The 23,713-nt window shown below is 39.7% G+C and overlaps 2 protein-coding genes across 2 annotated transcripts in view; both read left to right on the top strand.

The window, feature by feature from the left end:
- Window positions 1-19,582, top strand: part of ptprfa (protein tyrosine phosphatase receptor type Fa) — a 490,838-nt gene extending 471,256 nt beyond the window's left edge. Inside the window, exons 26-30 of the mRNA XM_048601537.1 lie at window positions 1,160-1,286; window positions 2,543-2,668; window positions 11,061-11,215; window positions 12,062-12,197; window positions 18,167-19,582. Coding sequence (XP_048457494.1) covers window positions 1,160-1,286; window positions 2,543-2,668; window positions 11,061-11,215; window positions 12,062-12,197; window positions 18,167-18,235 — 613 coding nt within the window. The 3' untranslated portion in view covers window positions 18,236-19,582. The remainder of the gene's footprint in view (window positions 1-1,159; window positions 1,287-2,542; window positions 2,669-11,060; window positions 11,216-12,061; window positions 12,198-18,166) is intronic.
- A 3,406-nt stretch (window positions 19,583-22,988) lies between these two features.
- Window positions 22,989-23,713, top strand: part of LOC125484138 (lysine-specific demethylase 4A-like) — a 93,650-nt gene continuing 92,925 nt past the window's right edge. Inside the window, exon 1 of the mRNA XM_048601536.1 lies at window positions 22,989-23,073. Coding sequence (XP_048457493.1) covers window positions 22,989-23,073 — 85 coding nt within the window. The remainder of the gene's footprint in view (window positions 23,074-23,713) is intronic.

Genomic DNA, 23,713 nt, shown 5'->3' with positions numbered 1-23,713 from the left:
TCCTATGATGCTGCTTGGCCTGCTGTGTTCATCCAGCTCTATACATTCGTTTTAGGCTGTTGTGTTTTCTGCAGTTTTTTAATGGTTTGTTTTATTTTAGTTGAATACTATAACTTCCATTGCATAAGTCATTTTAACTAGATATGAATGTCACACCCTGACACTCTGTTTAGCAATCATTACATAGTACAATTTAAAAACTTAGATTTAATTATACATGTCAGCTAGTTCTCCTCTTTGTCACTGATGTTAAATGGCAGAACTAGTATTCCTAATTAGTTGAGTATCATATGTATTTATCTTAAACTATTAAAGTTCAGTCTTGTTTGACTGTAATCTTTTGGACTATTTGGGTAATTTTATTTGTTTAGATTGGGGAAACTTTCAACTTATATTCTTTAAATTACGTTCTAAATAAATTCAGATCTTCAGAAAAAATCTGAATTTTTAAATTATTGTATGCAAATCTTTTCCAATCATAAAAAGCTTTACATTAAAGTTTCCTTTTAATTGCTTCATTCGTCTTAGTTAGATTCTTTTACGAGTTAATGTCTAGACCATTACATTCTCCTCTCCTGTGGGCAAAGTCAGACCACATGCTGGAAGGAGTAAATTCCTCACTCATCCATCTACCTTAACAATATGCAGTTTTTTGCCTGCTCAGACCCTTCTGATTAGTTGGTTTAAGAGTGAATCTGTTGATGGGTTTATAGAGTGGGCATTCATGAGTACATTCAGCATCAAATATTTTATAACAGCTGATACGATGCAGACAGGTGAAGACCAAAAGTTTTATAGAACAGCTTCATCAAACACAAATCATTCCAAAAGAAATGGAAGGGGGCAGCATGCAGGACAAACTGCATTTAGGAGGAATGGCATGGGAGCTATGAAATGGGGGGTGACATAGCATGAGGGGGAAGGGATGGTTTAAGCAGAAGGTTGGGATGAAGGATGATGTGACGAAAGGAATGGTTTGAGCATGACATAAAAGGGAGAGCATTGGGAGGATGGAACAGCAAGGGGTGGGGGATTTAAATAAAGTCCCAGTAAAGTTACTAATTTCACTAGAAATGTGCATACTCTGCTAGTTTTTAAATAACAACTGGGATGAAGAAATATGTGTTTTTAAATCTACCTATGTTTCCTCAATGAACAGGCAGCAGAAGGCTTATATTGCTACACAGGGACCGCTGGCAGAGACCACAGAAGATTTCTGGCGTATGCTATGGGAGCACAATTCCACAATTGTAGTAATGCTCACAAAATTGAGGGAGATGGGTCGAGTAAGTAACAATTTACCTTTGCGCTCCCAACTGCACAATAAAACTATCTACAATGAAAGTCATTCACTGGTTATTAGCTAAGATACTTCGTTTGTAATCGTGTGAATAGTAGTATAAGTCCCAGGATTGAACTTGACAATGACTTTTTTTGGGTGGGGGTGGTGAAGAAAGAAAACAAAAGTATAGTGTTAAAATTTAGAGCCATCTGACACTAAATGTGTGTGGCCAAATTGTAACACTTCTTTCAACAAGAATGAGTCATAGAGATCGATAGCACAGAGAAAGGCCTTTTGACCCACTGTATTCGCGCAGATCAAAAACAACTACCTAACTCTGCTAATCCCATTTTTCAGCAGTTAGTCCATTAGCCTAGAATGCATTGGCATTGAAAGTGCATATCTAAATTCTTCTGAAATGAGGGTTTCTGCCTCTATAACCCTTACAGGCAGTGAGTTCCAGATTCCCATCAACGTCTGGGTGAAAAGGTTTTTCCTCATGTCTCCTCTAAGACTTCAGTCCCTTACCTTAAATCTATACCCCCTGGTCACTGACCCCTCCATCAAGGGGAAAAATCTCTTCCTGTCTACCCTATCTCTGCCCCTCATAATTTTATATATCTTCATCATGTCCCCTCTCAATCTCCTTTGCTGTATGGATAGCAAACCCAGTCTGTCCAATCTCTCTTTATAATGGAACCTCTCCAGCACAGGCAACATCCTGGTAAATCTCCTCTGTACCTTCCCCAATGCTATTACATTCCTCCTTTAATGTGGATTCCAGAACTGCACACAGTACACTAACTGTGGCCTAACCAACATTTTATACAATTCCAGCAAAACCTCCCTGCTCTTAAACTCTATGCCTTGGGTAATAAAAGCAAGTATACCATGTGCGTCCTTAGCCACTGTTCCTGTATCCTGATACCTTAAGGGTCAAGTGGACCATAGATACCAGTGCACTTCTGATCTTATCATGCAAAAGATGAAATTGAGCCTGCTTTAGGAGCAATAAATTGTGTGGTGTCACCTATTTAGAGATTAAACAAAACCTGAAAATGCTTGAAAAACTCAACAGATTTGACAATATTGGTGGATAGAGAAACAGAGTTAACAGAGTCTAATTACTCTTTGACTTGTTCCAAAGAAGTGGAGAACTCAAGAACTTCCAGCATCCACAATATGTTGCTTTTATTTTACCGTTTAGAGCATATATATGTTATGCTGAGTGATGCTGATTCATTCTTTCATTCTCATCAGGAAAAGTGCCACCAGTACTGGCCAGCAGAACGCTCTGCTCGGTATCAGTATTTTGTGGTAGATCCAATGGCTGAATACAGTATGCCACAGTATATTCTGCGGGAGTTCAAAGTAACAGATGCCAGGGTAAGTGTGAAATATGAGTCATATCAATACTCCTTAATGTTCTTCTTGGGTACAGACCGCTAACAATGTGATCCACTGCTATGAGTATATAATCTAAAGTATTAACTTGCAACATCATTGGCTAGACTTTACATATATCTTGAGTGAGAAAGAGTATTTCAAAGAGAAAAAGAAAAGCTGGAGAGAAAGATGGGATTAAGAGGAAAGGCAAGAGAGAAGATAGGAATAAGTATTTCAGTTGAACTAAGAGGGGAGGATTGCTGTGAAACCTCATGCAATGGCTCCTGAATGCAGACTAAAAGTAGCAATGGGGCGAGACCTGCCTCAACTTAGGGCCAGGTGCACAGCTGTTTAAATTTGCCTGAACAATCCCACAATTTGAAGAGGGATGTAGATTTTTCATTTAGTTTGAGAAAATTGCAGAACAAATTAAATGGTTGATTTGATTTGATTTGATTTATTATTATATGTACCGAGATACAGTGAAAAGTATTGTTTTGCATGCTAACTGGACAAATTATTACCTACATAAGTATATCACTGTAATAGAACAGAATGCAGAATACAGTGTTCCAGATACAGAGAAGGTGCAGAGAAAGATCAACTCTTAATATATGAGAGGTCTGTTCATAAGTCTGATAACAGTGGGGAAGAAGCTTTTCTTAAATCTGTTGGTACATGTTTTCAAACTTCTGTATCTTCTGCCCAATGGAAGAGGGTGGAAGAGAGTATAACCAGGGTGGGAGGGGTCTTTGATTATGTTGTCTACTCTCCCAAGGCAGCAGGAAGTGTAGACGGAGTCGATGGGAGGAAGGCTGGTTTTCATGATGGACTGGGCTGCATTCACAACTCTCTGTAATTTGTTGCAGTCTCAGGGAGAGTCGTTACCATACCAAGTTGTGATGGATCTCAATAGGATGCCTTTTATGGTGCATCAATAAAAATTTGTATGAACTGTTGTGGACATACCGAATTTCCTTAGTCTTTTGAGGAAGTAGAGATGTTGGTGTGCTTTCTTGACTGTAGCATTGACATGGATGGACCAAGACAGGTTGTTGGTGATATCTACACCTAGGAACTTGAAGCTCTTGACCACCTCCACCTCAGCACCATTGATACAGATAGGGGCATGTCCTCACTCTGCTTCCTGAAGTCAATAACCAGCTCCTTCATTTTGCTGACACTGAGAGAGAGATTGTTGTATTTACACCATCTCCTCTACTCTATCTCATCATTGTTTGAGATCCAACCCACTATGGTGTCATCAGCAAATTTGTAAATGGAGTTAAATCTGAATTTGGCCACACAGTTGTGAGCATGTAAGGAGTATAGTAAGGGGCTGAATATGATGCCTTGCAGGACATTGTTTTTGAAGATTATTATGGAAGAGGTATTGTCACCTATCCTTACTGATTGCAGTCTGTGGGTCAGGAAGTCAAAGGTCTAGTTGCAGAGGAGGGTGCACAATCCTAGGGCTTGGAGTTTGGAGATGAGTTTTGTTGTGAATTATGGTTTTGAAGGCAGAACTCAAGTCAATAAATAGGAATCTGACCTAGGTATTCTTGTTATTCAGATCTGCCAGGGATGAGTATAGAGCCAGGAAGATGGCATCTGCCATGGACCTATTGTGACAGTAGGCAACTTGTAATGGATCAAGGCAATCTGGGAGGCTAGAGTTGATGTGTGCCATTTGTTGCGAAGTTGGGTAGAGTACTTGTGTATTGGGAGGCAGGAAGTTAGAATTTGGTGTTTGTAAAATGTTAGGGGTGAAAGTATTGTGTGGTCCCTTTAAAAGATGATGTGTTTTTTCTATGCTTAGAGATTTAAAAAAAAAATGTCTGTTAGCAGCTTGAAAGTCTGCAAATACAGAGAGCACCTGAATTGAAACATTTGTATCAAAAGGCTGTACAGTTAGCAGGCCAAGCAGCAGTTTTGTTATGTTATCAAGACAACACGTTTTGAATTTAGCCAATCAATTTGAACCAGGCACTTAGATAACAAAAACACTATTAATTTTAAATCTGATGGTTTTGACAACATAGGATCCAATCCTATTGTAAGAAATATTGATATGTCATCAAGGGTATTAAAGAAGGGTCAGTTGGGCAAAGACAGGAGAACTAACTGCCATCTGCCGGAGTTAACAGCTCTCAGCTCTCAAGAGAGAATTGCTGGCTTTCACAAGTTCTCTAAGTCTTAGAAAAAGCACCATCAAAAAACTTAAAGTGGGACTTGTATTTATTGAAACAGATTACCATTAGAATCTTGTTTTATTCAGGAATAGTTCGTAGTTAGAAGGGATTTATTCAGTTTGTTGATAGTTTAATTAATTTGTTTGAATATAGCAAGCCAGGTAGCATCTGGAGGATAGGAGAAGTTAACATTTTGGATATTACCCCTCTTCCTGAAGATGGGTAATACCCAAAACGTTGACTTCTCCTTTCCTCCAGATGCTGCCTGGCTTGCTGTGTTCTTCCAACCTCCTGTTTGTCTACCTTGAAATCCAGCATCTGCAGTTTTTTTGTCTTCAGTTAATTTGTTCACTGTTAGAGTTAGATAAATAAATTGTTACTTGTTCATTGTAAAATGAGTGTCAGGGGTTTGTTTTATTTAACCACTAGAAGTTGCTGAAACGCAGGTTACGCTACTGTTCACAGTCCTGTTACAGATTATAGAGCAGTGTGCTCCTGTTTGGGTGTTTCGGTTTTAGTTCTCAGAGGGGAGGATCAATCTCTGCTTTATAAAACATTACTAACCTCTCGAAGCACTTCATAATGATGGATGTCAGAGCTACCGGGCAGTAGTCTTTAAGGCACATGGCCTAATTTTTCTTTGGCACCAGGATGACAGTGATCTTCTTGAAGCAGGTGGGAACCTCACATCATAGTAAAGAGAGGTTAAAGATATATGCAAATATTCTGCCAGCTGGTCCACACATGATCTGAGTCCTCAGCCGGGCATTCCATCCAGGCCAGTCTCTTTCCGTGGGTTCACCCTCAAGAAGGCCAATTTGGTATCTGCAGCGGTGACTGTGGGTGTGGGTGCACCCGAGGCTGTCGGGGCAGGTGACGTTGTTTCACTGACCTTCCATTTAAAATGAGCATATAGTGCATTGAGCTCACTGGGGAGGAATGCATTGTTGTCAGCAATTCTACTCGACTTTGCTTTGTAGCCTGTTGTATCATGTAAACCTTACCACAGTTGACAAATGTGCGTGTGGTTTGTCTGAAACTCTAGTTTAATCTGGTTTTGTCACTGGGCGTCCCTGGTGGCTTTGCAAAGATTGTACCTAGCTTTCCTGAATAGGTCAGGGTCACCTGACTTGAACGCCTCAGACCTGGACTTCGTAGGGATTGGATCTTCCAGCTCATTTGTTGTTTCCATTTGGGGAACAGTCGGTTTAACTTCTTTGGCATGCAGCTTTCTACACACACTGATGAAGTCTGTGACAGCATACTCAGTTGGGTTGGCCTCCGAGTTCTTGAATGTGGACCAGTCCACCAACTCCAAGCATTCATGAGGGAGCTCATTAGTTACCTCAGAACTGCACTGTTATGACTTTCTGTATCAGATCCTCATGCTTCAGTTTCGGCTTGTAAGCTGGTAGGAGGACTGCCTTATGGTCTGATTTACCAAAGCGTGGGTGGGAAATGGAGTAGTAAGTGTCTTTAATGGTCCAAGGTATTTGGGCCTCTGGTGAAACAGGAGACATGTTGGTTGTATCTTGATAGCACACTCTTGAGGTTTGCCTGGTTGAAGTCACCTGCTACAATGAACAAGGCCTATAGGTATTCCTTCTCAAGTTCATTTGTAGTGGTGTATGTTTCATCATGTCACTCTTCACTTCCTCATGGGATGGGATGTAAACTGCTGTCAGGATAGCCTACTGTAAATTGGATTCTGCTAATACAAAACAGGTTAACCAGCAAAGCCCACGCAGTTTATGCCACACTTTGAGGAGACACCCACAGAATACGAGATGGCCAAAAAGACTGTCTCAGTGTTTATGAGCTGTGCTGGGAGCTTATAGGCAGAAATCTCAAAATCTCCAAATAGCCAGACTTTGATCAAGTTTGACAGTCAAACAAGTTATCTTAAACTGTTAGATGCCAGCAATTAAAGTTGAGACCATCTATGAAAACATCAGAGACATAATACTGGTGAAGAATTTAAAAAGTCACTCCTTAGCTCCATAAATACACATGTGAAGGAACCAAAACATTTCCAAAGGTCGACAAGCAAACAGTTGGCTGACTACGAGCTTGTCAGTAAGCCTGTACTCAAAGCAAAAAACTTTTTCTGTCACCCCCACAAACCCACGAAGGTCGGAAGCTGGGAAAGTGCAACAATGGCTAAAAATGCAATCTGGAGAAAAAGAAAGATGAGATGAAGTGTATGGAAGATCAGATCTGGACCTTAAAAGCAGCAAGAATCCATGGCAAGCGAGCGCCTCACAAAACATCATTTATAACCCAAGTGAATTGTAAGGATGTGTTTATGAATTGCACGGGAGACGTTGGAGTTTGGAAAATGAACTTAATGATGGAATTAAACCTAACAACGAAGAAACGAGTGACAATTGGGCTTTGCTGTTTACCTAAACATTCTGTACAGAGTTAAACCAACGGCATAAGAATCAGTGCTGAGTTACGTTAATGCTGAGATATGAATTCTGCTGATCCCATCTGCTTTTGTTAAGTTACGCTCTCATGGCTTTGCAGATATGTATGCAAGAGTCTGAAGAAGTGTCCAGACCCGAAACGTCAGCTTTCCTGCTCCTCTGATGCTGCTTGGCCTGCTGTGTTCATCCAGCTCTACACCTTGTTATCTCAGATTCTCCAGCATCGGCAGTTCCTACTATCTCATAAATGAGTTATCTTTACAATATGTACTAAGCAACTGTTAAAAATTGATGGTGATCAGACCTTGAATTTTCAAAGTCGCCATTAGTATTCTGAAGCTTTCTTTTCTCCAATCGTGGAAATGTAATGGAGATGTGTTATCTGAAATATTAATTTAAAACATGATTAGCCAGATTTATATATATCTCAAACTTTTCAAAAGAACTCTTTTCAAAGCAAAGGACACTGACTGACTACGGCATCTAAGTATGTTGTGTTTGCAAAGAACACAAGCTACTTAAATGGAGTCACTAAGCAACGTTCCTTCTAAGCTCACTGACTTCTGGTTGCAGACGTCGCTGCCACGCACAGACCTAGGAGGTCAATGCAGTTGAAGAAAAAGTTAGAGGGGATGCTGTTACTGAGTTTACAATGCTTTAACTGAGTGGTCCCATGAACCAGTTTGTGGGTGAAAATTATATTGGTTTTGAACACAATCAGGGAGAAACTGCCTAGGGAAAAGAAGCATGAGCCCTCCTTTTTCTCTGAGACCCCACTCATCAAATTTTGTGAGTTGAAAATGCACCGGAAGACCTCACCACTGCAAGCTGTCAAAGGAGAAGTCCATCTACACCACTGTCCCCAGAAAAAGAAATCAACTGTTTAGAACTGATCCAGGAAGAAACCTCAGTGCCAGTGGCCTATGCGGAAAGTGACTTTGGTTGCAGAGTAACATTTACAGCAGTGTAAATATTCCTTTTTTTTCAAGTTAACATTTCTTTGCCATAGTATTTACAAAAGTCTGCAGTGTCGTATTTTTTCCCCCATGCCTGGAGGAATTTTTTTTTGTTATTTTTCAAGAAGCATAGTTGGACATAATTGCACTTTTTAAACAAATCTCAATAATGATTGCATCCTTGCTCGAGTAAAGTTATTTTTGCAATAAATTAGCTTTTTACTTGTCAACTTAAGGAATCTGGCTGACTTTGGTTCTAATACTGAGCTTCGTACAGTCTAATATATAATTGGAAATTATCCACTCCCCTTTTATATTCAAACAATGTTTATGTCGAGTGGAATAATAGAACAATAAAAGGAATCAGTTCACCCTTTCTAACTTTGTTGTAACATGGGCTTTCAGATTAAATTTCAGTATGCTTGTTATGTTCACTAAGTGAATGAATGGTAACTTCTAAAATGTCACTGTGCCATGTATTTGCTGTGTGGAGTAAAAGACCCATCACTCTGGCTGATGGATTTAAATTCAGTTCAAAAACAGGTTATCAGTTATGGTGACCGCAGAGTTACTTTGGGCAATAGATGCAGGCCTTGATGGCAATGCCTACATCCAATGAATAAAAAAAATACCTGTTTTTGACTCCTTTATTGCAGTGAGAATTCACACAATGATTCCAAAAGCTAAAAGAGAATTGCAAGTTGTCTATCTCTTTTCAGTCAAGAATCATGACCAAAGATGTTATGCATGTCACATCAATAATTTCAAGTTGTGTGTTGAATTTTTTTGATAATCATAAAATCTTTATTATTGTTATTGACTTTCAGTCAGCCAAGATGTTTTTGCTTTTGTTTCAAATTTCCAGCATCAGGAATATTTTGATTTTTGTTTTATTACATAATTGTCAAAATTAATATACTGCATACAATGATCAGAATATTTTATTCCCAACACAGGTTGAAAAATCAGTATAAAACGTCAAGGTTTATGTGTTTCACTTTACTATCTCAGTGATGTAATATCTTAAATGTGAATTTTTACTGCCAACATTTTGTGGTGTGCAGGTCATTCACAAAAGGCATAAATGTCATTTACTGTTGAAATAGCTTAGTTGTATTCTGGGACCATGGAAACTTGTATTACATTTGAAACTGACATTGAGGCCATAGCGGTGGTGCTGGTGGTATTATAAATAACTGGGTTATCATTTAGCAAAATGATGGTCTCATAGTGATTCAACTTGTTTTCTTGAGGTTTGTACTAGAACCATAGAAAACATAAAAATAGGTCATTCAGTGCCAATTATTCTGCCAGCCGAATAAACTAGTGCCCGCTCACAAGCACCATATCTGTAGCCTTGCAGCTTCAGGTGCAGATCCAAGCTTCTTTTGAATGAGTTGAGGGTTTCCATCTCAACAGCCAAGTTGAGTGGCACATTCCAGACCTTCACCACCCTCTAGGTGAAAATGCTTTTTTCTCATGTCCCCTATAATGTTTGTACCAGTCATCTTAAATCTGTGCCACCTGGTAATTGACCTATGCATTTGGGAAGTAGGTCTTCCCTTTCCACTGCATCCATGCCCCTCATTATTTCATATGTCTCGAATTAAGTCACCACTCAGCCTCCTCTGTTCCTAACGAAAAGCCTGTTAATCTGTTCTGTACTCTCTGTAGAGCAATTTTGTTCGTCCTGTAATGTGACCAGATCAGTACTCAGAACTTCAGCTGTGGCCTGACCAATGTCTTCCATTCCTACTCTTGCATTCAGTATCTCACCCAGTCAAGGAAAGCATCTCATAATGCCTTCTTTACCACCTTTTCGATCTGTCCTGCCATGTTCAGGAAACTGTGCACATGCACTCCAAGGTCTCTCATTGTCTTTACCTCTCTCAATAACCTCCATTTATTGTGCTTTCCTTTGCTTTATTTGTCTTAACCAGACGTATAACCTCAGACTTCTCTGGAAAGATTTCCATTTGTCACTTGCCCCCCAACTCAACCAAACCATTGATATCATCTTGTACCTCTTCACTATCAACCACCCATCTTTGTGTTGTCTCTGTATTTCCCAAAGGTGCCTTCCAAAAACTACTATTTGAATGTCTTGAAAATTTAGCTTATTTATTGGACTATACTCCTCCCTATTTGCTTCAGTTTTTTTACTATTTCCTTCTATTGCAGACTCCGTGATGGAAGGACCACAATTTTTTTGATTATTAAAAATAAAAACTAAATAAGAATGAAATGCATTTTAGATCAGCAACATTAACTTTAATGATCTATGAGACAACACATCTGTCTATCACTAGAGATACTGTATGATCCATGCATTTTGAAAGGAAAATATTTGCAGGGCCATGACAGAAGAATGTATGAGTAGTGGCACTAATTGGATAGCTCTTTCAAAAAGCCAGCATAGATAGAGATGATGGACCAAATTGCTTCTTTCTATACTGTTAGATTTTTTGATCTAACAAAGTAGGCTACTCCTATGTAAATTAGTTTGGGATCCTTAAAATGATCTGTTTAAGTAAGGTTTGCAGTCATGTGACAATACATTGTGGCAGACGGTTGTGGTTTTAACTGATTCCGTCTTGCCCTTGAACACTTTTTATACCTATTTCTTTATCTTCAGCACCATAGAAGTGTATCAATAATTAAAGTAGCAATTAAATTCACTGTGGTTTTTGTTGTATTCTGTACATTAATGTGTGTCCTATTGAGGGACATTCCTCCATTGTAAGAGCAAATTTCAATTAAAATGTCATTTAGGCACCAATAATTTTCAAATGTCTACCTTTAATTTCAAATGTAGGATGGTCAATCTCGAACAATCCGGCAGTTCCAATTCACTGATTGGCCTGAACAAGGAGTGCCAAAAACAGGAGAGGGATTCATTGATTTCATTGGTCAAGTACATAAGACTAAGGAACAGTTTGGACAGGATGGACCTATCACTGTGCACTGCAGGTAAGGATGAAAAAGCAGCCAGCACTTTTCATTATGGTGATGAAATTAGTTATAACTAAGCAAATTTTTCTCTTCGACTGAGCTCTTTTGTAAATGTATCAATGTTTATTTTCTGTTATTGATATCTAGCAGTCTGTTTGATAATTTTATAAGTCTGTAGGAACACGAGTTCTTTCCCCAAGATTTTGTTTTTCTCAAATAGTCTCAGACATGGCACTGTTACTTTGGGTTGATTGGTTATGTACAAAATGTATACTGAGTGATTAGGCATGGAAGAACGACAAGTTGGCTTGGAGGCTATGAGGGGCTATTGGGAATGGGTGGGGTTGTGATTGCGCTGTGAGGAGTGACGACTAGAAGGCCACAAATATAACCAAACATCTAGAATGAAGCCCCAGAGATACGAAGAAGCTCTTTTAAACCTGCCCCACCTTAGCACCAATATTCCCTCTAAGCTGCAAGGCTATGTGATCGCAGCCACTGTGATATTGCACCATGCACGGCAATCAGCATGTTGACACTTACTGACCTCAGAGATCCATGCACAAAAACATAAATTAGAGGGAATGATGCTTAACACTGAGCCACATGAAATCTGCTTCTGGGTGTGGTAAGCCTAGCTGTATCCTTCAACAGCACCCACCCTCAGAGGAGCAAAGATCATGCCATTTGAAGTACCTTCGACTGAACTGGGTCCTGCAAACCACATAATTTCATAGCTCAAGCTATCCTCCTCAGTCAAGAACAACCAGACCTTAAAGAGTTAGTGCATGAGAATTGAATTCAACAAAGCTCTGAAATGCGTAGCTATGCAAAAATCTGACGAAGGTTTCTTCTGTCTAATAGCGCTGGTGTGGGACGAACTGGTGTGTTCATTACCCTGAGTATTGTGCTGGAACGGATGAGGTATGAGGGAGTTGTGGACATGTTTCAAACAGTGAAGACATTACGAACACAACGGCCTGCCATGGTTCAAACAGAGGTGAGATAGTTAATTTTTTTTTACTTAAGCTAGTTGAAATGCGCCATGATAATTACCTTAAAATAGCTTCTAGAAATGTCAATGTGGTTTGTTGTCTATTCATATTCTATCAATAAGACACTGAAATTATATGTAGAAATCTTACTGGGGGAGTCCAGTCCATCTGCCAAGTTGTCAAAGCAGTGAAAAGTCCAGATTTCTGTGGTCATACATTTTGCTGCAGGCATTCATTGGAATTTATCTAGGATGAATCAGATAAACTTTGTCTTGGACAGTAACACAAAAAGCTCACCATCAGTTAGTCTTGTACTTTGTACAAAATGATTTCACCTGTTGGGTTATAGTGCCCTTTTAGTGAATTTTGCCTTTTGAATTGATACAGATGTTGACATAGTTGATATTTTAGCTGAATCATCAAACTTGTGACATCGTATTATTTGCTAAAACTTGTTGAACACCTGTTCTATTATCTGTAGATAATGGTATCCTTATATTGAATAAGAATGTTTGCACGACTTGTAATTAGATCATGGAATCCCTACAGTGCAGAGAGAAGCCATTTGGCCGAATAAGTTTGCACTGAACCTCCAAAGAGCACTCCACCTAGACCAGCACGGACTTAGACAAGGTTGTAAGATTGGATATAACAAAGGATGGGTAAGCTTTCTGGCTTGGTGCTTTAACAGCATAAATCTAAGACTGTGCACTTGAGTGTGTAATGTTTTGTCAATCATTCCACCTGTATGCCCTGAAAGCATTGGTTTGTGCTTACTTTCTCACTGCGTGCGCAGTGAAGGCACCTCAGGATCACCAAAACATGGCTGGTGAATGGCTGGGCTTCAAACATTTTATTGGCACAAGAAAACACAGGTTATCCCAACAGTGGTGAGAACCTCTGCCTATAGCAAATGGAGGAACAGGACAGATGGCATGTAATGTAACATAGCGCATAGGAAATTAGTCAAGGTTGGGACAATAGCGAGAGAAAACCAATGAAAAGTTACACTGAAATAACAACAATCATCAGATGAAAGATAAGGCACTCTTCCTTGAATATGCTTTGAATTTTATTGGAACATTGCATGTCCAGGTGAGAGGGAGCAAGGCTGAGAATTAAAATGACAGGCGACTGGAAGCTCAGTCACATTTGTGAACTGAATGAATGGAAGCATTCCACAAAGCGGTCAGTCAGTCTGCTTTTAGCCTTCCCACTGGAAAGGAAACCACCTCATGGCAGTAAATATAGTAAACTAAATGGAAAGAAATTTTACTTTGAAAGAGTGTTTGGTACTTGGGAATGAAAACAGAGGAGGTAGAATTTCAGGTATTACATTTCCTGCACTTGCATGCAGAAGTGTTGTGGGAAAAGGAAGGGTAGTCGGATGAATGAGGAATGAACCAAGGTGTCATTGGAGGAAATAGTTCCTTTGGAATGCTGAAAGCCAAGGCAATAGGAAGTTTTTTTTTATGGTGGCACTGTGCTGAAGGTGACTGAAATGATAGAGGATGATTATTAGATACAGAAGCTAGAGGGTCAGAAAGTAAGGACAAGTGGAAATCTCTAATGGTTCTAGAACAAAAGGAAGGGTTCACAGCAGGAGCATAAATTAGAATGGAAACAGTTGACAGCCCCATCAGTAATAATGCACAGGGAGTGGAGTGCTCCACAATTTGTAATAAAACAGCATGCAGATCAGAAGCACTCAAATGGAAGATTGCAACATCTAAAATAGATGTAACAGGATGAAGAAACAAGTAGAATGGAATAGAGTCCTTACTACAAGCAGGGCTTGCTCAAGTCTGGACAAGACTATTGTGGGCATTATTGGGGTTAGAGTAAATGTTATTTGTAATTCTGTCCCCAGAAATGGAGATGGACAAGTCAAGGAAAGAATCAGATGTTAACATGTTAAGGCAAAATAGGATAAGATTTGGAAGCTAAGTTGGTACAATTTTCTAATTCGGGCAAGAGCATGAAATGGCACTGTTACAGTCATCAAGGAGGTGAGAGAGGGAGCATCAGCAGACTGGAAAAAGAATGTTCCACATAATCTGGAAAGAGGAAGCATTACTAGGACCCTTTTGTGTACCCATACCTAACCTTTTTCTTTGAATAATTTGAGTGCAGTTGAAGGAGAAATTGTTCAATTGAGAACAATTGAATGCCCATATAAACAGCCAAGTTGAGAAAGGTATTGGTGGATAAAGACATGTTGGAACTCTATTCAAGGAAGAAGAGTGAGCTTTTTCCATAGAATCCCTATGGTGTGCAAACAGGTCATTCAGCCCAACATGTCCTCACCAATTCTCTGGGTAGCATTCCACCCACACTCACCCCCCTATCCTATCCCTGCAACCCCCATGGCAAATCCACTTAACTGACACATCCCTGGACACTATGGGCAATTTAGCATGGCCAATCCACCTAACCTGCACATCTTAGACTGAGAATGTGCAAACTCCACATAAACAGTTGTCCAAGACGAGAATTGAAACCGGGTCCTTGGTGCTGTGAGGCAGCAGTGCTAACCAAGAGCCGCCATCGAGACTCAGGAGGAGGTAGAGATAGATCGGATAAAAGTTCCAGGAAACTGTTAAAATGACGGAAGACATCAGAAGAGTCACATACAGACGGATAAAGACTGGATAAGAAGGGGGATAGTCAAGATAGAAAGTAAAGAGTTCAGTGGGGCAGGAACAGGCTGAATTAATGGTTCTACAGGGCAATTCTGTTTGTGGATTTCGGGAAGGAGGTCAAAATAAGCATTTCAAGGTTGCAGAACTATGATGTTGGAGACTGGAGAAAAGAGTAGATATGATCATCAAAAGCCCTGGAAACAGGTCCTGGCTTGAAGTTTGAGGCTAGGGCTATGGTCCATAGATAGGTGAAAGTGTTACAGAATTGATATTTGGCACTTGCTAGGTAAATTTTGGTATGCAGCCAACAACAGCACCACCCTTGCCAGATGATTCAATGATAATGTAGGTGTTGGATTTGAGACAAGCAACTCCTGGTACTTTAGCATATAATATAAAATAAAATAAAAATTTCTGGTAATATTGGAAGCATTCCCTCCCCTTCCCCCTCACCCCAACACCAATGCCAAAGAACATAGTAAACCTTGTCTTTTAAGATTTTCTGGCAAGGAACTTCTTACCATATATAAATAAGCAAACCTTTCTTTGCTTAGAAATATTTTCTGCTTTATTAGGGAACAGAAATTGGTCATTTGAGTCTGTTTTTGATTGCTGTTCAGTGAAAGGTCACCTGCTGCATGTAACCAATGCCCACACTCTGTGTTAACAGATGTGTAGAAAGCAAGTACAATAATAAATGCAAAGAAATGTTGTGAATCTTGAATAAATGACAATGCTAATAAATGTTTTTTTATGTAGTTTTAATGTATACTGAATTCTGGATTATTGGAAGATGTCCACAAAAGGTGTTTAATCTTATGTCATATATCTTACTTATGTTAACTGAAAACTAAGACTGGCCAGATGCGTAAGAGCAATTCAAGATTGTGTTATCTGCTTGGAAATTATGGGATTCTCCAAATCAGTTATTTTTATTTAATCAAAAAATGTTTACTGGGACAAGGACCCCCCAGCATGACAAATCAGGAGGATTGGCAATATTCTTGTCAGTGCTGCACTCTTGATCCTTCTGCCTCCACAGAACAAATCTTCCATCGCTTGTCTTGTCACTCACAGAGATGTTAAGGAGAGTTTCAGAATTTTGATCCAGCGACAGTGAAGGAATGGCAATAGCTTTCAAGTCAGAATGGTGTTTGAATTGGAGAGGAGCTTGCAGGTGATGTGTTCTCTCACATCTGTTACCACTACTCTATCTAGGTGATAGAGGGATCAGGTTTCAAAGTTGATTCCAAAGAAGCCTCAGTGGGTTACAACAGTGCATCTTGTAAATGATACACACACTGTGACCACAGTGCATTGGTGTTGAAGGGAGTATGTGCAGGTGATGGATGGGATGCCAATGAAGTGGGCTGCTTTATCCCAGATGGGTCACGCCTTTTCTGTGTGAAATAACTCCACAGAAGCTGGTATCTCATTACCAAGTCACCTTTTATTTACAAATGCACAGTTCTCAACTCTCATACTGCCTCATATGGAGTCAGGCACCAATGTGTCAATATCCCTGATACCCAACCTTTTTATGTCATCCAGTGCTCCCTGATTGGACTAGATTAACAGCCTTAATCAGGGAATTGATAGTTATATGAGGTCCAACTGGCTGAATGCGTTACAATCACTACACATGCTGTTGGAGTAAGTGGACAGTATTCCACTGCTGGTGGAGATTCTGGTAAATTGCAAGTTCCTAGAGCTTGGCTTTCCCCTTCAGAATACTACACCCATCATTGGGTCTCCTCTGTCAAGTACAGTGTTTCCCATCTTCATCTGATTATGGGTGTTGGCCTGGCTCTCGAGCTATTGCTGGCATAAAGCAAAAAGCCAAGCTATTCAATGACCAGGGGATCTAGCCTTAACAAAGCACACACATTAACTATAGAAAATATGATCTGATCAGTAGGTGAATAAATATTCTTCATTTACCTGCATAATTGCAGCTGCAACAAGAATTCTAGGACAAAATGACTACCTTGATCGGTTCCCAGTACTGCTTTAAAAATCTACTCCTTCCACCATGGGTGCACCATAGTTGTAGTATGTCCAGCTTAGTGACAAATCAGGCTTCCCTGGAAGCAGTCCCCAAACCAGTGAACTAAAAAGAAAAGGGCAGCAGGTATTGGGAACATCATCACAGCAAGTTCTCCTCCATGTTACACACCATCCCAATTTAAATCTGAATAGGTGTTCTGCCTCTTTTGCTGGTCAAAATCTAGGAACTGTCTGCCTCGCCTTGTTTTAGGCCACTTCTATCATATGTGAATGCAGTGGTTCAAGAAGCCAACTTACCTCCACATTCTCAAGGGTATGAATAAGCAATGAATGTGGACTTCTCCAAAAAAAGCTGATATGCTGGGGAAGTATTTTTAAAAAGACTCCGATGATCACATACTGGGGAAGTCTCTAAAAGAGTTGGTAACCCCATATCATCTGTGAAGTGGCCCAACCAAACATCATCTTAGACAAATTTGGACAGTCCCGAAATGGTCCCATAAAATTGATTCCTGGTCGTGTCTGTCCAGTTCTACCCTATGATATCCATAGGGAGCTTTTAGATATGTTTCTACCAATTTTCATGAAGGTTTCTGGATTGTTTGTTAATCAATTGATTAGTAAAATCTGAAGCAAAAAGTGCTCTGAGTGCAAAAATCAGATGCAGTAATCAGTGCAAACTCATGGTCTTAGGATGCTAGCTGAAAAGTCTTGATGATGGCTGTAGCTATGCTATTATCAAAATGGATATAATTAGAGCTGCAATGAATACTATGAATACTGTTCATAGTAGAAATAATGAGTAATATACCAACTATGATGCTTTTTACTCATTGTCACAAAAAAAACAGAATTTTAAATCTGCAATAAAGACTGGCTTGGAAAGAACTTGGGAATCTATGGTACTCATTAGGTATCCAATTTATTATAAGAAGAAGGTTGAAAAATGGCCAATTTGCACTTTCCACTGCTGTTACGAATGTGAAACAGATGAAACCCTATTGAATTTCAGGACTTTGCATTTTCAATGCTGACCTTTTAGTGAGTGACATTATAAGCATTACAGCATCCTTTACTCCAGTATTGCCCAGGATCACACATAATGAGTTTCACCTCTCTTTAGAGACGTTTGGTGGTCATATTTCAATTCCACTATGTTATATATTAATCACTCATGTAAGCAAATATTTTAGAATAACAAACACAAGTAATTAGTTGCGTATTTTCTGGATTATTTTAAAAAATTATCTCAATATTTAAATAAATCTTTTGAATTCAAATTTTAATGGAGAACACTTTACTGAATGTTTAATCTCTGTTCACAGGACCAGTACCAGTTATGTTACCGAGCAGCGCTGGAGTACCTTGGAAGCTTTGATCACTATGCAACGTAACTTCTATCACCCAATCAGAACTTGTGACTTTCAGGACCCAGAAAATAATTTTTTGAGCCATATCAAATCATTGTTTAGTTATCCTGTACAGCGAGTTGTCAAGGTGTAATGATATCAGCAACTCAGAAATTCTATCATGGTTCTTGGACTGATCAGGAGCTCAGTTGACTTGTTTTAACTCCAAACCAATAAGATAATAATTTACGCATCTCAATTCCTCTTCGCTCTACATGGGATTTCCTTTTTTGATTATAAGTTTAGCTCAAATATAAAGCATCAATTTTTTTTGGTCTTTAACAGGGGTGCCATCAACAATTTTATAAATCTTTTTATTGAAACTGGTAATTTTTTCTGAAGCTAAATTGTTTTGCTCAATGGCAAAACAGAATTCCTTGTGCTGTAAGTGCATTTTTTATTTTATTATAATTGGTTAAGTTTTTATATTCTCCTTTTTGCTGATTTAAGGGTTCTTTATGTTTGCAACAGAGCTGCCCATTTTAGTGCAGCTCTGTATTTAATCCGGGTGACTGGAATCTTAACCACTGTTCTGATAATAGCTGCTGTATCTACTCCTAGGGATAGACAAACTGAAGTTTAATCTTATATGAAAGTGTCTTCTCTCCAGATACTGTACAATACAAAACTATTAATACTGAATAAAGCAGGAGCCTGGTGCTGTTAGATGAATTTAATAAAAAAGAAAACAAGGATGCATTTTGGTTTTGTACAGTTTCTTAAAATGACCGATTTGATCCTTTCCTTGTTTAAAAAAAATAAAAAGGTTAGAAATAACCAATACCCGATAATCTGCCAATCTATTGGAGATAAATTTAAACTGGATCACAACCAACTTGATGTAAACACTGCAGCGCACCTTGCTACAAACTTCAATCACCTACCCAGAGAAGAGCTGGGAGCAGCAACACTTATTTGTCATCAATCAGACCAGTTGGTCTCTGTTTTATGTTGACTATTGTGGCAGTTAAGACTGCTAAGCGTTTCCTTACCAATAGCCTGAATTTTCCAGTTAGCTATTCTGGTGGGTGGAAGTTCTGTGATCGGATAATCAACTGTTATACTGTGGAGCTGTTGCGGTAGGGTGTCTGGGTGTGGAATTGGGGAAGGCGGTGGATGAACGCCAAATATAATCAATTAGAATGATATCGACTGTAACCTGATTTGAAAAGGTTGAATTGTTTGGAACACGCTCATTTTTACCTTGTGTATGCATAGTGCTGTAGGGGTTACTCTGTTGTATACACAGTCTGTTTTCTATTTGTTGATAAATGAGATCATCATTGGAAAAATCTTGATGTTAATAAAGTTGAATAATCGGGTTTTATACAACGTGGTTTCATTGGGGAATTTTTACTTATTGTTCCACTCTTAGAAATTAAGCCTGCCTAAAAATCAATCCTCCATTTTGGTCTGCATGCAGGTATAGATATAAACTTACCAAAAGCAGTTAAGTAGAAAAGTAAGGCCATTGCTGATTAAAAACAAATTAATACGGTGATGTTGGGACAAGAGTGACGATGAGATGAGACCTCAAAATGATTTGCAGATATAATATTGTGATCACACTTAATTGTTTCATATATATTACTGACCTCACCAAAAATGAATATTATTATACCAGGAGTGGAACTGAAATTAGATCCACTCGTAACAATTTTTTGGAGCAATCAGATTCGTGATTTCCTGTTGTTTCAGTTCCAACCTTTCACACTGCCACTTTCAGTTTTCCAATTTTATTTCCTCTTTATTTCCTACATCTTGCTGGGAGAACTTCCAAATGCTACTTCCAAGTGCTGACAACCCTGCTATATTCTGGCCAAGTTCCCACTCTTCATGTATGCATGCTTAAGGCAAAGTAGCAGTAAACTGTTACACAGTCAAGCCAAGTTCTGTTCCCACTAAATATCATTCATATGTCCTCTGTCAGAGGTTGGCCATTAATAGTTATAGTCTCCTTCTAGGGCTAAAGCTTCTGAGGCCAATTATAGCATCTAAGCAAGATCAGCTAACTCACTAAAGCCTGAGTGAAACCTGGAGCTGGATTTTATTGGATGCAACCCTAACCCCACCAACAAAAAATAGATGATAGGTGCACTGCTGTCATTCATACTCAGCTGTCAATAAAGAGATCTGAAGTATGACTTCTATCTCTCTGGAACAAGAAGTCCCGCTTCTGAGATTCTCGGTTGGCAGCTGTCCAGGACCAGTAGTACACAGGGAGCAATGGCCACTGTCCGTGTTGCAGCGAGGCTGAAAGAAAGTACACTTTGATGGAATTAATCCAGCAGATAGGGGATGTTAAGGAGCCCACTAACAAGATGAACATTTGCACTATCTCTCGTGTGGGTCATGTCAATACTGATAGTAAAGAATTTTGACAGGCTCTCTTCGCAACCCCATTAAAGTGTCTAGTGGTCTTCAGCAATGCTGAAACAGCAACAGTGGATAATGTTCAATCCGCAATCCCTCATTCTTCTGGTCTTCAATGTTCAGTCCTTTTTTAACGGTATAATACATAGCAACAAAGTTTCTGCTCTATACTTAGAATACTGCTTCACATCATAATATGTTCTAAAAACTGCCCAACTAAAAACTTTCATTTAGAGTGAATTTTGTTTCCTCATTACATAAATTCTCAGTGTTCTGAACTGTCAAACAGAATACAGACTGACAGCTAACTCCAGATCACATGATATTTTGTAGAACTTCATAATGTTATAATGGGAAACTAAATAACTACCTTCTAGAATATTCCCGAGCAGACTTTGGTCTTAACAGGACGTTGCATAAAAAGAAATTATGTGGCTCAGTGGTTAGCACTGCTGCCTCACAGCGCCAGAGGCCCAGGTTTGATTCCACCCTTGGGCGATGTCTATGTGGAGTTTGCACATTCTCCCCATGTCTGCGTGGGTTTCCTCCAGGTGCTCCGGCTTCCTCCCATAGTTCAAAGATATGCAGACTAGGTGGATTGGCCATGCTAAATTGCCCATAGTGTTCAGGGATGTGTAGATTAGGTGGGTTATAGGGGGATGGGTCTGGGTGTGTTGCTCTGAAAGTCAGTGTGGACTTGTGGGCTGAAGGGCCAATTTCCATACTGTAAGGACTCTATGATTGCATGACACGGGTCATCACAAGATATGAGTTTTTCCTGATGGGTGAGTGTGTAAATGTGTTTCATAATGTGATGATAAGCCAATAAGGTTATAGGCTACATTTCTGTATGATACTGTTAGCTTAACTCTGCAGGTACAATAATGAATGAAGAGGATAAGCCACAGTACAGTCTCACCAATGAGGGGAAATTAGCCATGTTTCCATTGCTCAATACTACTAAGTGCCCCTTCTAATAATTTCACGTACATGAACATGAGGTTAGATTGAACTCTGATGTGATTCTTTTTGCATGCAGATAAGTGAGCAGCTGCTTCAATCACATGTAGCTATTATATCATTATTAAAGAAATGCACAACTAAATGTTTACAACCTGAAACTGTTAAAGAGATGACCTCACAGGGGAAAGCAGCAACAGCCAAGTTTGTGATCAACTGTACTGCACAGCAGGGGCAGAAAAAAACTGGGAAAGCTTTAGTCATAGGGGACTTGATTGTAAGGCAAACTGACAGGTGTTTCTGTGGCAGCAAATGAGACTCTCAAATAATATGTTGCCTCCCTGGTGCCATGGTTGGGGGTATCTCAGAGCTGCTGTAGGACATTCTGAAGAGGAAGGATGAACAGCCAGCAGTCATGGTATATGTTGGTACCAGCAACTTGAGTAAAAAAGTAATGAGGTCCTGCAACAGGAATTTCGAGAGTTAGGTAGTAGATGAAACAGGAAGACTACAAAGGTTGTAATCTGTCAATTACTTCACTACTACCTCACTACTGCGTACAAGAATAAGAAGACAGGTCAGATGAACATGTGTCTAAAAGGACTGAGTAGGAGGGAGGGCTTTAGATTTTTGGATAATTGGGACAGCTTCTGGGGGAAATGGTTCCTATACAAGCTGGACGGGTTTCACCTGAACTGAAGTAGGTCCAATATTCTGGGAGATTTGCTCGTACTGTTATGGAGGCTTTAAACTGATTTGGCAGGGGAAATGGGGCACAGAGTAGATGCAAAGTCAGGAGCAGGGTCCAATCAGATATAGAAGGAATACTAAGATAATGCAGTAGGCAGAGAAGGGATAGGCAGGATAAGGTACATCAAAGTCCAGAAAGCTAAATTTTATCTATTTTAAAGCAAGGAGCTTGACTGGTAAGGTCGATGAACGCAGAGCATTGGTCGGCATGTGGGAATATGGTATTGTTGCAATCATTGAGATATGGTTGAAGGAAAGACAGGATCGCAGCTCAACACTTCAGGGTACAGAGGTTTAAGGTGCAATGCTGGGGGGAGGGGAAATAGACAAAAGGAGGTGGGGCATTGCATTAAGGGAGGACATCCTCAAAGGGTCTTCAGATGAGGCCATCTGGGTAAAGCTTAGAAATAAAACAGGGATGATTACCTTGCTGGGATTATACTACAGGCCTTAGAGGGAGAGATAGAGGAACAGGTATGTAGGCAGATCGTAGATAGGTGTGACAGAAACAGGCTTAGCTGTAAGGGACTTAACTTTGCTAACATTAACTGGGATTGCCTTAGTGTAAAAGGATCAGATAGGGCGGAATTTTTAAAAGTGCATCCTGGAGAGCTTTTTGTTCCAGCAGGCAGATAGTCCTACTCGAGATGGGGCGATGCTAGAACTAATCCTAGAGAATGAAGCTGGTCAGGTGGTTGAAGTTTCAGTGGGTGAGCATTTTGAGGATAGTGATCATAACCGTAAGTTTCAAAGACATCATGGAAACAGATAAGGATGGTGTAGAATTTTAAGTGTCTAATTTGGGGAAGAGTGATTTCAATATCATGACAGGAACTAACAAACATAGCCTGGGAGCAGTGCTTGCAGGTAAGTCTACATTTGGAAAGTGGCAGTCTTTTAAAAAGTAGAAAAGTGAAAAATTCAGAGCCAGGGTATTCCTCTAAGAGTGAAGGGCAAGGGCAGCAAGTGCAGGGAACTCTGGATGTCAAGGAATGTTGAGTTTGGTAGAGAAAAAGAAGGAAGCATGTGTCAGGTACAGCACATTAAAAACAGGGTAGGCTGGCTTTGTATTCCTGGGAGCAGAGGAGTCTGAAGGGGATCTGATTAAGGTATATAAAATTATGAGCAGTACAGACAGAGGACATCATGAGAGTCTCTTCCCTGTGGGTATAACTTTTAGATGAGGACAAAATGGTTTAGGGGAGATCTGAAGAAAGTTTTTTCACCCAGAGGGCGGTAGATATATGAAACATGCTGCCTAAGGTGGTGGAGGCAGGTAGGATAAGTATTTAAAATGCCGGGGCATAGCAACTATGGAGCAAATGCAGGTAAATGGAATTAGTATGGTTTGGTATTTGTGGGTCAGTATAGAAGTGGTGG

Source organism: Rhincodon typus, chromosome 10 (genome assembly GCF_021869965.1).
Source record: "Rhincodon typus isolate 14 chromosome 10, sRhiTyp1.1, whole genome shotgun sequence".
Classification (NCBI taxonomy): Eukaryota; Metazoa; Chordata; class Chondrichthyes; order Orectolobiformes; family Rhincodontidae; genus Rhincodon; species Rhincodon typus.
This window is presented reverse-complemented; position numbering and strand designations above follow the sequence as displayed.